The sequence below is a fragment of the Aegilops tauschii genome, chromosome 7 (assembly GCF_002575655.3).
Source record: "Aegilops tauschii subsp. strangulata cultivar AL8/78 chromosome 7, Aet v6.0, whole genome shotgun sequence".
Classification (NCBI taxonomy): Eukaryota; Viridiplantae; Streptophyta; class Magnoliopsida; order Poales; family Poaceae; genus Aegilops; species Aegilops tauschii.
Genome location: NC_053041.3, coordinates 481,393,769 through 481,407,572, shown reverse-complemented (window position 1 = coordinate 481,407,572; position 13,804 = coordinate 481,393,769). Strand labels below are relative to the sequence as shown.

At 45.8% G+C, this 13,804-nt stretch overlaps 1 protein-coding gene across 1 annotated transcript; it reads left to right on the top strand.

Moving 5' to 3' along the window:
• The first annotated feature begins 2,470 nt into the window (after window positions 1–2,470).
• Window positions 2,471–11,538, top strand: LOC120969430 (uncharacterized). The gene is made up of 3 exons (XM_040396658.2): window positions 2,471–2,707; window positions 10,712–10,758; window positions 10,930–11,538. The coding sequence occupies exons 1-3, from the start codon at window positions 2,530–2,532 to the stop codon at window positions 11,269–11,271; spliced, it is 567 nt and encodes a 188-aa protein (XP_040252592.1). The 5' UTR covers window positions 2,471–2,529; the 3' UTR covers window positions 11,272–11,538.
• Window positions 11,539–13,804: the final 2,266 nt, after the last annotated feature.

Genomic DNA, 13,804 nt, shown 5'->3' with positions numbered 1-13,804 from the left:
TAAACCATATCTTAGCATCACCCTTTAATGAGAACAGAAATATCTTAAGGATATAATAGTAGCGAGTTTTCTCATCATTAGTGAACAGGGTGGCTATATCATTTAATTTAGTAAGATGTGCCACAACAGTTTCAGATTCATAGCCATAGAAAGGATCAGATTCAACCAAAGTAATTATATCAGGATCCACAGAGAATTCATAATCCTTATTAGTAACAAAGATAGGTGAAGTAGCATAAGCAGGATCATATTTCATTCTAGCATTCAGAGTTTTTTCTTTCAGCTTGGCTAATAATTTCTTAAGATCACTTCTATCATTGCAAGCAAGAAAGTCTCTAGCAGTTTCTTCATCCATAACATAACCCTCAGGCACAAGAGGCAATTCATATCTAGGGGGAGAATCTTCATCATCACTTTCATCAATATTATCAGTTTCAATAATTTCATTCTCTCTAGCCCTAGCAAGTTGTTCATCAAGAAATTCACCAAGTGGCACGGTAGTATCAAGCATAGAAGTAGTTTCGTCATAAGTATCATGCATAGCAGAAGTGGCATCATCAATAACATGCGACATATCAGAATTAATAGCAGACGCAGGTTTAGGTGTCGCAAGCTTACTCAAAACAGAAGGTGAATCAAGTGAAGAGCTAGATGGCAGTTCCTTACCCCCCCCCTCGTAGTTGAGGGATAAATTTTAGTTTTCTCGTCTTTCAAGTTCTTCATAGTGACCAGCAGATATAAATCCCAAGTGACTCAAAGAATAGAGCTATGCTCCCCGGCAACGGCGCCAGAAAATAGTCTTGATAACCCACAAGTATAGGGGATCGCAACAGTTTTCGAGGGTAGAGTATTCAACCCAAATTTATTGATTCGACACAAGGGGAGCCAAAGAATATTCTCAAGTATTAGCAGTTGAGTTGTCAATTAAACCACACCTGGATAACTTAGTATCTGCAGCAAAGTATTTAGTAGCAAAGTAGTATGGAAGTAGTGGTAACGGTAGCAAAAGTAATATTTTTTGGGTTTTGTAGTGATTGCAACAGTAGCAACGGAAAAGTAAATAAGCGAAGAACAATATGTGAAAAGCTCGTAGGCATTGGATCGGTGATGGAGAATTATGCCGGATGCGGTTCATCATGTAACAGTCATAACATAGGGTGACACAGAACTAGCTCCAATTCATCAATGTAATGTAGGCATGTATTCCAAATATAGTCATACGTGCTTATGGAAAAGAACTTGCATGACATCTTTGTCCTACCCTCCCATGGCAGCGGGGTCCTAATGGAAACTATGGGATATTAAGGCCTCCTTTTAATAGAGTACCGGACCAAAGCATTAACACATAGTGAATACATGAACTCCTCAAACTATGGTCATCACCGGGAGTGGTCCCGATTATTGTCACTTCGGGGTTGCCGGATCATAACACATAGTAGGTGACTATAGACTTGCAAGATAGGATCAAGAACTCACATATATTCATGAAAACATAATAGGTTCAGATCTGAAATCATGGCACTCGGGCCCTAGTGACAAGCATTAAGCATAGCAAAGTCATAGCAACATCAATCTCAGAACATAGTGGATACTAGGGATCAAACCCTAAAAAAACTAACTCGATTACATGATAAATCTCATCCAACCCATCACCGTCCGGCAAGCCTACGATGGAATTACTCACGCATGGTGGTGAGCATCATGAAATTCGTGATGGAGGATGGTTGATGATGACGATGGCGACGGATTCCCCTCTCCGGAGCCCCGAACGGACTCCAGATCAGCCCTCCCGAGAGAGATTAGGGCTTGGCGGCGGCTCCGTATCGTAAAACGCGATGAATCCTTCTCTCTGATTTTTTTCTCCCCGAACGTGAATATATAGAGTTGGAGTTGAGGTCGGTGGAGCACCAGGGGGCCCACGAGGCAGGGGCGCGCCTCCCACCCTCGTGGACAGGGTGTGGGCCCCCTGGCCTTGATTCTTTCGCCAATATTTTTTATTATTTCCAAAAATAATCTCCGTGAATTTTCAGGTCATTCCGAGAACTTTTGTTTCTGCATAAAGATAACACCATGGCAATTCTGCTGAAAACAACGTCAGTCCGGGTTAGTTCCATTCAAATCATCCAAGTTAGAGTCCAAAGCAAGGGCAAAAGTGTTTGGAAAAGTAGATACGACGGAGACGTATCAGCAAGCCAGAGGAGTCTTCATATCCAGTTCCATCAGATAAAATGTTTCATTATGTACCAAGGATAAAAGAGAATAACTATCACAAGATGCATATGCAAATTTTGCTACATTATCACATGCCTATTAATTCCCCATCATGATTAATCCCAAGAAATCAAAACTGCCACCTACCATATTAATTCCAGATTTCACACTGTTGACCACGTGGCCCACCCTATAAGCCTTGTCTGCCCATTCGCGCAGCCATTACAACTCGTCTCTATGTCTTTCGTCTATCCCCATCATATATTTCTAGTTTAATTCATTGCGATACCCCAAGGGAATTCTAGCTAGCTGAGATTTATGGCCTCCCGACGGCTTCGGAGTTGGCGGCCGCGAGGAACTAGTGGCTGGGCTACGCGCGGGACCTCCGTGTTGCGGTGGAGCATGGTGACCGGGGTGTCGGGGAGAGGCGCCGGTCTCTTCTCCGCTACCGCCTCCGTCAATATATCTCCATCTCCATATTGTTCCTCATTGACATGTAAGTGTTCCACACATTTATTTGCATCATGCGGTGATCAAATCATTGTTTCCAATGATTGGCATGTTTCGTAGGAATTTTGCACAAATTTCTCTATGGTAAGGATAGAGTCGAGCGGGTTGTGCGACAAATCTCGTGTAGATCAAGAACCATACCATGTATGATTAGAGAATGGAAGCCAGAGATTTCCCTCTCCCTGGCTTCTAAGAGTTGCCGTCCTTTATGAAGCCACCAACATTGTGTAGCGTGGCGATCCGGAGGAGTCTCCAAATCCAAATCGGTCATATCAAGTGTTTAATTGTGAGAAATGATGATAAATATCACACCATCGTCGCATATAAGGATGCAATTTTTTGTCACATTATCACTTTCCTATTGATTCACTGTTGTGGTTAATCATGAGAGCCAAGAAAACAAAACCTACCAAATTAATTGGAGTCCACACCGCTGACTAGGTAGCTCACCCTGTCAGCCTTGCATGCCCTTACACGCGGCTGTTAACAGTTCATCGTGCCACCTATACCCAGGACCCAAAATTTCCAATTCGACCAGAAATTTCCAATTTGATTCAGTTTGATCCAAACCGGTGAGAATTCAATCTACACTAAAATTTGAGGTACATATTCGGCCTTCAAATCATACATTGGTATCCGCTAGTCTCCAGTGCTGCTATTTGGGTGGTCTCGGCATTCACCTCTGGAAACTTGGCCCAATACCAAGCACCACCCCCGCACCTTACGAGCTCCCTCTGTCAGTACCGAGCACTACACCTCCGCATTGCTCTAAAATTGAATCCCCCACAAAACATACTGTTTTGTTGACCCTAAAAAGAAATGGGAAGGATAAGACAAACACATCAGCACGAGAAGAGATACGGCGACCAGGAGCTCAACCACGGCAGTTAACCAAGCGCCCCCTTTGGTGTACATCCATGGAGCTCGACAACAGTAACCACGCTCCCCAGTGTGTTAATTACCACTCCATCTCCAGGACCCTCTTTCCTCTCCTCCAGTGGCTTCCAACTGTTGTAGTCCCATCAGTGGCCACAAACAAGTCCTTGAGGTGACTCTTCAGGATGAACTCCCTGGGCACCTGCAATCACATTCAATTTCTTGCGCGGAGGTATCGAGGATGATGGAGAGGAGCTGCATCTGGGGTAATTCTAGAGGCTGCGACTGTAGCAGCTAAGGGGATTTGGTAGGGGTGTTAGAGGTAATCCCGTAGGTATTGTCTGTGGCACTGGCAATAGACGACTGCCTGGGTATAGGCTAGACCGGGCCAAAGTACTAATGGGCAATTCAATACATTGGTAATCCAAACAAAGATTGGAATTGGTTTCTCTCTCAAAATACCAAGCACCCATGCATGTACATCCAAACAAAATAACTTGAGTTGTGGCCCATATCAATGCCTTGCTTGATTTGGTACTGTAGCCCAATTCGACTTCTTGGGTTGAATATCTATAGCCAAACGAAGCGCCAGGTTTCACAGCCTCCCGCCTGCTCCAAGATAGTTGTGGCGGCGTCAGCAAGGGCCTGGGGACTGGGCAATGAGTTGGACCTTTGTGGCGCGGCGAAGCCACCATAGAGAGGCACGGTTGCCGTCGTCTAGACTTTTTCATCGTATTCCTGTAAGAATTCCACCACATTTGTTCGATTTCTATATTCATGAACCTTCAAGGGTCGAATTGGTTGGGCGCAAGGTGGAGGGGGGAAGAGAAGAGATTAGGTGGATGTTGCACGCACCCAACCTCCATGCAGGGTGGACGGATCCACGGGGTTGTGGTTTATTTATTTTGATCTTTTGTTTCACATTGTGGATCATGATCATTTCATGTTTTTGGTTGGTCGAATCAGAACTTTGGGGTCTATTACTAGCAGGCTGCAATGTGAATGGGTTGCTAGGAAGATCCAAGGTCAGATTGATGCCCTTCCCACATCGCCTTTCGTCAGCCTAAGCACCTCATCAGTCTCCCACCGGCTACCGGAGAAATAACAATGCCTCCGTCACCTCAAGCACCATTGTTGACACAATCGCTGCTCGTCCCTGCCATGACATGCCTTCGTGTGACTTGGTACGTGTAGCTCACGCCAGCGCGACATGCCCAAATCACGGTAAAGATGCACGCCATCGAGGCCCAGCCCAGGGCATGCACATTGGTTGGGCCCCCTCCGAGTTTGTATGAGGAAGAGGAGAGGGAAGTCCTGATCTCGAATGAGTAGGGGATATCAGTTAACCATACCGCTGAGTTTGAGGTGGTCGGTGCCACGGCCGGGGGAGAAAACACCCACCTCCTCTCAATGGATGAGGTGAAGGAGCAATAGTGTTGCACACTCGCTGGGGAGGCAAAGGGGCAATGCCTCCCGACCAAGGTCGAAGAGTTTTCACACCATCTAAGGGTCTTGTTCCTGATCTTGTGGGTCAGGCCATGACAATGGAGGTCGGCGTAGAATACGGTGATCACGTTCGTGTTGTGTACTTCAGTCAATGAGTTCTTCACTCGGCAAAATCGCTTCATGTATTCCCTTTGATTCTCATATTCTTGCTAGATGTAGAGCTACCAATCACATGTGTTTCCCAACCAGTTGTAGGATCCTGGAAGTTGTCGTCGAACAACTTCTCTAGGTACTTCCAGCTGTGAATGCATCCTTCCAGGAGAAGTATTTAACAAAAAACAAACTACCACAATTCATCCAACCCTACCTACAAACTAGCACTTTACGATTTTGTCCTGAAAACTACCACTTTACGTCTAATTTTTTTTGCTAAAAACTACCATGTTTGACAATTACCTGTTTAGGCATTTTAAACGCATTTCTGACTGGTTGGGCCCACCCATCAGGTTGATAGTTAACTTTGACCGTTATTACAAATGGGGCCCACATGTCATCCCTCTTCTTCCTTCTATGTCTTTCTTCTGTATTTGAACAAGCATCCTGTGTGCATATGGGGACCTTGTGTACATTGTTCATCACGTCAAAGCGACTTGTAGGCGAGCCACCGTGTCTGCAACTCGATCTGATGGCCTCTGCTATGACATTGAGTACCCCGACAGCGCCACCACCAGTGTCGCCTGCCCCTTCATCGGTAGTGGCTTGGCCCGCGTGTTAGTTTTGAGTCGCTGGAAAATTCACCGTGAGAAGATCACGTGCAAAGCTAGCTTCCAAAGCTAGCAGGTAGGCAGCTGGATGGATTCTCCTAGCACCGTATGTGCGACTCACCGATACTAATTGGACCTCTCAATGAGAATAGAACAAGCGTGTGTTGTTCAGCATAGAGGACGCCGACAGATGCGACGGGGGCAGAAAGGGAAGCTGCGAGAGGAGAGGGCAAGGAGAGCGCTGACTTCGAGTTCCTTCTCGCCGGGTGCTCGGCTGTGTCCATCACGCTGCCCTCTAATGAGATCTTCCCTAGAGGCAAGCTTGTGCTAACTCGACTCGGCTGGTCGTGTCCACCATACCCCTGATGAAGAGTATGAGGCGATGGTGGAGCCTGGATAGCTTGATTCGGTCAGCGATTGGGAACCACTGGAGGACGAGGCAACAGGGACTACCACTGATCAGATCCTCCATGGGACCATTGGCATTTCACCCACCTAGGATGACTCGAGTGATCCTGAAAAAAGGGACATGCCCCACGTCGTCCCCCAGAAGGGCGACTCGGGCGACCGCCATCTCCTCCGTCCGTCGGCCCTCCCTGCTGCACTCTTCCTTCTCATCGCTGCCGAAAGGCAAAGCCCGTGCGTGGTGCAGGTGGCGGGGCAACTCGGCTGGTCTCCTCTCAGTGGTGGTTGTTGGCACACCGACGACGATGGATGGCGGAGATAGGGCTCCGGGGTAGCGGCCCCTCTTCGAGGCGATGTCGGCTATGGTGGCCACTTGGGCGGCATCGTGACAGGACTTGCAGGCTACACATGGTGCCGCCGTAGCGGCTGCAGTGGGGCTGGGAGTCGCCGGATCCGGCCAGGAGTGGTTGGTCCCTGTTTCCTGCCATGGTTGGTGTCTTGCCAAGTTTGGGCCTCTGCGGCGCGTGTGGCACGATGCGGCATCGCTGATCTTTGTTTGCGGGTCTGGATCAAGAGGAGGGCAGCATGGGGGCTGCTGGCTTTGGCCTAATAATGGTTGTTTGGCCCCAGCGCTCCTCTTCCGCCAAGTCGTCTTTCTTCCGGATGTCGATCTCTTGGATCTGGCCGCTGATGAGTTCCGATCTTCCCCGTCGGAGATATATACGGATTGACGTATGTCACCCTAGATATCTAGATCGAAAAGGCTTCGGGGGCACGCGCTCATATTATCAGCCAGCAACGCCTTAAGAGGACGGCGTGAAGCTTCGATTTATTATCGGTGTCATGGGACATGTCTAAGTCAAGACTCTCATGGCATTGATAGAGGTGGAGAAATTCATGGCGGCTGTGATTGGAGGTCTTGAAGCTTTGGTGGAAGGGTGTATTGGATGCGATGAAGATTGTGTGCCAGGTGCCGGGTAACTTGTAATAGCGGCCTCGGCAAACGGGGGCAGCAACACTGAAGGGCTGCATTTTTGGTGGTGCTCCTCGAGTATCGAGTTTCGATTCCAAGGGTGAAAACCCAAGGTCTGGCCTTTATTGGTTGTACTTGGCAATGGCCTTATTGAAGGCATTGTTTTTGGGTGAACTCAGACTTTCTCCAGGGTGAAAACCCAAGATCTTCGATTGGGCACTTGTGCTTTGTTTCCTTCTTGGAGGTGTTGCTTTTGGAGAACCTCTTTTGTAATCCGGGTGTTGTCTTCTGTGGTGGTTAGAGCGCTGCTGATGCTAGTGATTGATCATCGTTGTGGGGTATTTTTTTCTTTTCTTTTTGGCTATGTGTATCCTTGATGCTTTTGGACATCTTGTCTGTATAGAGGCTGCGTGTAATTGGTATTTTCATGATATTAATATATTCCCTTTGTCAAAAAAGATCCTCCATGGAAAATTTAAGAGGAAGGAGATAGAACTGACATGTGGGCCCCACATGTTAACAGTTAAAGTTAAACGTGTTAACTTTTTCAGTCCTGACGTGTAGGCTAACCCTGTCCTAATCATGTTTAATTTCGGCTAAATCAGTCACTAGTGTTTTTGCCAAAAAATTAGGTGTAACGTGGTAGTTTTCGGTACAAAATCGTAAAGTGGTAGTTTTTGGGTAAGATTGGACGAATTGTGGTAGCGCCTCCCGGCCATGGTCGAAGAGTTTTCGTACCATTTGAGGGACTTGTGCCCGATCTTGTGGATCAACCCATGACAATGGAGGTCGGCGGAGAATACAGTGATCACGTTCGTGTTGTGTACTTCAGTTAGTGAGTTCTTGACTCAGGAAAATCGCTTGATGTATTCCCTTAGAGTCTCGTCTTCTCGTTGGACGTAGAGCTATGGGTCACAAGTGTTACCCGTCCTGTTGTAGGTGTCGTGGAAGTTGTTGTCGAACAACTTCTCTAAGTACTTCTAGCTGTGAATGCATTCTTCCAGGAGGCTCGTGAGCCATGCACGGGCAGACTTGGCCACATAAAAAGGCATGCATCGCACAACCATGTAGTCATTGCCTCCGGCGGTGACATAGGCGGTGTGGTAGTCTCTGAGCCAGATGTCGGGTTTGGCCGCGCCAGTGTACTTTTACACACCACATATCTGAAAGCGCTTCAACAACTTGACATTGTGGATGTGGGTGCCAAAGGCATTCGACCCTGAGTAAGCGATGTCATCATCTTGAAGGTGATCTTCTTGATCTCGGGGTTCGATGTCCTCATCCCCACGCCCACTAGTGCAAAGATCATGACCTCGGGTATCTCAGGCAGGCCTGAGTTGTTGCTGTGTGGCAGGTTGCCTCTCCTCCCCCTCATGGTCCTGGGGCCATCGGACGTGGGCGAGCTCGTTACTGTCTCGTGGCTAGCAACCCTAGAGTTCATCGAGGCCTCCGAGCAGTGAACAGAAGAGCCGGAGTTCTGTGAGCCCTCTATGCTCCTGGTCTTGGAGCTCGTCATGATCGCGATGGCCCAAGCCTTCGAGATCGTCGCCGGCTAGACAATGACTTCCTAGAGTTGGACACGGATTTGGTGGAGCTAATCATGACCTGCCACACCTTTTGGGATCTCAATTGCATGTGCCTCCATCATGGTAAAGACAGGGTTTGGATCAAGAAGTCAAAGATAGGGAAGCCCTTCTTCTTTGGAAGTGGAACTTAGTATTGACTTGGCAACTACGATTGCACAACTCTTGAACGTGTTCGTTGCGCTGGGCAGCGAGCTCGTTCTTTGGGCGCACCACCTCGAGCTTCACCCCTTTAGGACTTTTCTTGATGAGAGTCATCAACACATCAAAGTTGGCAGCCACGCTAGTTCCAACACTTGTCATGAAGACCTCACTAGCAAGGTTATAGCTGGTCGATCCTTCACTGTTGTATGGATCAGAATCGAGGATAGGCAAGAGAGAGTTTTTGTTTTTTCATTAAAAACATTTGTTTTAGTTCTTGCGGATAAAACCACAATTGCTAGAATTACTCTAAACAACCGTGTGATTACAGATTCGACACTTGTTTTGTGCAACGTGAAAATTTACATTTTCTCTAAGGTTGGTAGGAAACACAAATTACCTTTCCACCCTCCTGAAAATTGAAATGTTAGCTTCATATTCCATTCAATTACTACGAAAATTTCTTAGTGATAGCTAATGATTAATGAAGTGGTATGCATGGTCAATGGTGCCCCATGGAAACTGTCATAGCGGTCGATGAGTCCTATGGTGGTGATTAGTGTTCGACACAGTGGCTGGGAAGGTCAATTGTAGCAGGAAATATGTTAACTGACACCTCTTAGAGAAAACCTCTCTAGCTAAAATGTGGCATGTTGCATTATTGTGATAACTGACAGCTAGTAAGGGTAGATGATGGGTTGGTGAACACATATAGAGAAGAGGTGGGCATGAATGATCTAGTGCGAATGTGCAACTGGTAGGTAGTGATGATGATGAAGGTTTACAATTGGTTGTGCTGATGGTGGGTAATAGCAGTGACAAAGGTGACAATAGAGGTGAGGAAGAAGTGTTAATTAATTGACAGGACAAACCATGGCCAACTTAACTACTTCCTCTTGGGGGCAAGAAGATAAGAAGGGGACAAATAATTTTGTCATTTTCACTAAAAAAATCACAAAACCAATGGCATGTTTGCAATCTTGTGAAGTTTATGGCTTTTCCAGCAATTGGGTTAATACACTAGTTTTTGAACCTAGGAGAAGCTTCATTGATTAGAAATTTAGCATAGTTATTAAAACATACTAGCTTGGTGGCTGAAATTTTCCTTCAACCATGTTCCTTGAAGAAAATTATGTATAATCCAAATTGCACCATCTTTTTTAATTCATATTTTATTTTACACTCGTACAGAAAAGGAGTCAAAGTTATGCCAAAAGAATACACTACTGTTTAAAGTGGCATCTACTTAATTTATAATTGGGATTTGGAATATGTCTAATATATTTTGTTCGTGTTACTTATTTGTATCATTTTATACTAGTCATACAAGATAATGCATTAATAGACACGAGCCAAATTGTAGATGTGCATGTGATAGTGAAACATGGATCCCTAGATATGTTGAATATTTACAAATATATTGTTTATAAAGTATATAATTGTATTGCCTTTTTCTCTAAATGGATCACTTTTAAGTTATGTAAAAATGGAAGTAAAAAGAAATATATCAATGCTCCTTGCCCGAGCATTCATGTCAATAAAAATTCCTTTAGCCAATGTTGTGTGTTCTTCTACTGCATTTCCCAAAGCCATAGCACCAGGTCCCTTGCTACGCCATGTCAGTACAGACAACTACGCGGATCTAAAATAATATTCCATCATCGTGGGACTTCCCCACATGTTATAGAATTCTCCCTATGATGATGTTTTTTATCAAGGCATTTATCTTTGGCCAAATTTTGGTCTACATTCACTTGAATATTTTACTGGTAATACTCATGGTTTGTGGAATTTGGATCCAGGTAATGGACTGCAAGCTTCTATGTGTTGTGACATCGGTAATGGTCAGGTAAATTCTCCTTGTCTACCAACAAGAAACGACTGCTATATTCAAATGCATTTGAGAATAGCTAGCTTAACAAATTTTCTATTGAACCCAGTTTACCATTGAGAATGCATTTCTGAATCTTCATAGCACTGAGCTAATGCTTCCAGATTTTTATGATTATCTTCAATGCAGACAAGCACTGGTGCCTGGTTCTCATGGAATGAGATCAACCCGTACGACGGGATCCTGAACCTCAAACCACCTGACTTCACTACCCTCCTAACCATCATGAACGGTGAAGGATATTGGTCTGAGGTTGCGGCGCGCCATGGCAGCATCGCTCACCTCCAGGATGCTGCATTTGCCCCACTATTGCACTTCATGAACAACCTCGGGCCGCATAACGCCGAAGACGACCCCTACAACGAGCTCAATGTGTTGCTCAAGGAAGATGTTGGCGAGAAGAATGGTAGAGATGCATGTGCCACCGATGAGGATTTGGCTATGGAATTTCTTGTGGATGATTCTGAATGATTGTGTCTAGGTTATTTATATATTGTACCAAAACTTTGAATTTTATTCAGACTAGTGTGTTATGTGTTTAATATCCCCATGTTGTGGGCGGAGAGGTTATGATTTTTCTAATTTTATGAGACGAAAGTGTTGTATTTGCAGTCATTTTTCTTATGTATATTTGATTTTGGCGATGTTACATTATTTGGCATGGTAGGTACATTTAGTGGCAAAGAAAGCTAGCTGGAGAAACTGTTATGGGCAGCTGAACAGAAGTGCATTTGATAAGTTCTCAAATTTACATCTGTCCTAAGTGTGCTTCACTTCCGTGAAGCATATTTTGTGTTTTCACGCGAGAAACAAAGCTGTCTTCACTTCAGGAGAAGCACACGTGCACTTTCACGCGGAAGCACATATGTGCTTCACTTTTGGGAAAGCATGGTTATCCATTCATGCGAGAAGCACAGCTGTGATTAATTAGAAAGCACATATGTGCTTCACTTTTTGAGAAGCACGGTGAAAAAGTGAAGCACATTTGTGCTTTCACGCGAGAAGCACACGTGTGCTTCACTTTTTGGAAAGCACGGTTGTGCTTTCACGCGAAAAGCACAACTGTGCTTCACTTTTTGAGGAAGCACAAAAACACAAGCCGTACTTCACACGAAAGTACATCCGTACTTTATTTTTTTGGAAGCACATTCGTTCATTCACGCACGAAGCACAACTATGCTTTTACACGGAACAACAATTATGCTTTGAGCTCCGTACAGACATAAACCTAAAAACGGACTTTTTGAAGAAACATAGAGAACCATAAAAACAGAAGAAGAAAAAACCCTACAAAAAACCCACCCAAAAACAGAAAAGCTGATGATGCGGAAAGCACCCAACGGCTCATGAAATTGTTTTCAACCAATTTTTCTCTGATTCGTTGTCTCCCTCTATGTTTCTATTCTGCCCCCCCCCCCATTTAACCTTTTTTCCTTTTTTATTTATCTTTGTTTTTATTTTCTTGTTTTATTTTCATTTGGTTTTTTCCTTTTTAATTTGCAAATCCAAGTTTTTCTACTTGAATGTAAGGTGAACATTTTTTGAAAACACATTAAACAAATTTGAAATGTCTGATGAATGTTTTTAAATATGGCCAGAAACTTTCCAAATACACGACGAACATTATTCAAATGCATGATGACTCTCTTTCGTGGCCCTTCCTCTTCGAGGTGCTGAGGGCAAAAGGGTTCTCGGACAGATGGATCTCTTGGATTGGCACCTTGCTCACGACTGCCAGCTCGAGAGTCTTGGTTAACGGTTGTGCCGGTGCAAAGTTCATGCATGCCAAAGGGCTTCGGCAAGGGGATCCGGCCTCCCCTCTGCTTTTCATCATCGCTATGGATGTTCTCACCTCACTCATCATCAAAGCGCATGAGCAAGGGATCCTCAACCCTATTGCCAGCTGTACCCCGATGCAGAGGCTCTCCCTGTATGCGGATGACGTGGTTCTCTATATTAGGCCGACCAGACCAGAGCTGCAACTTGTGAAGGATCTTCTTGGCATCTTTGGAGTGGCCTCGGGATTGAAAGTAAACTATGCCAAGTCGGCGGCAATTCTCATAAGATCCGAGGAGGAGGATGTGGAGCTGGTCAGTAATGCTCTACCATGGAAGATCGATTCCTTTCCGTGCAAATACTTGGGTCTACAGTTAAGCATCAAGCAACTCAAGCGAAATGAATGGCAGCCGATTGTTGATGCGGCTCTCCATATTATGCCTGGCTGGCAGCGTGGGCTTGTCACTAGGCCTGGACGGGTTGTCCTGGTAAATCAAGTCATGAGAGCGAGGCCAACGCACCACCACATGGTTGCTGAGGCGCCAAAGTGGGCTCTGGAACAAGTGGATAAGGGCTGACGCACTTTTTTCTGGGCTGGTACGAAAGCTGTAAACGGTGGCAAATGTGTGGTTTCTTGGAGGAGAGTATGCCGCCCCAAGCAGCTCGGAGGTTTGGGCATCATTGATCTACACAAGCACGGTATCGCTCTGAGGCTCAGATGGGAATGGCTTAGGAGGATGGATCCATCTAGGCCCTGGCAGGGCTTAAACCTCACCGCGGATAAACAGGTGGCGCTCGCTTTCCGAAGTCTAGTCCAATGGCGTGTTGGGAATGGAGAGCACGCCCTTTTTTGGGGAGATAGATGGCTCAATGGAGGCATAGTTGCGGAGATTGCACCCTTGGTGGCTGCTAGAGTCAGGACGCAGGTGGCAAACAAACGTCTCGTCAGTGAGGGGCTTTGCTCGCACGCTTGGACTGATGACATCACCGGGATCCTCGACGCTGACGCTCTTGCCCAGTTCATCCGGCTATGGGAGCTTCTTATGGAGGTACACTTGGATTCGGAGCTGGAAGATGCTCCTCTTTGGGCATGGAATGAGTCCGGTGTCTACTCAGCAGCATCGGCTTACAGGATGCTTTGTATGGGTGGGATTCGGTTCCGCTCTTCCGCGGCCATCTGGAAATGTTGGGCGCCGCTGTCCTGTCGGATCTTCATGTGGCTCGTGGT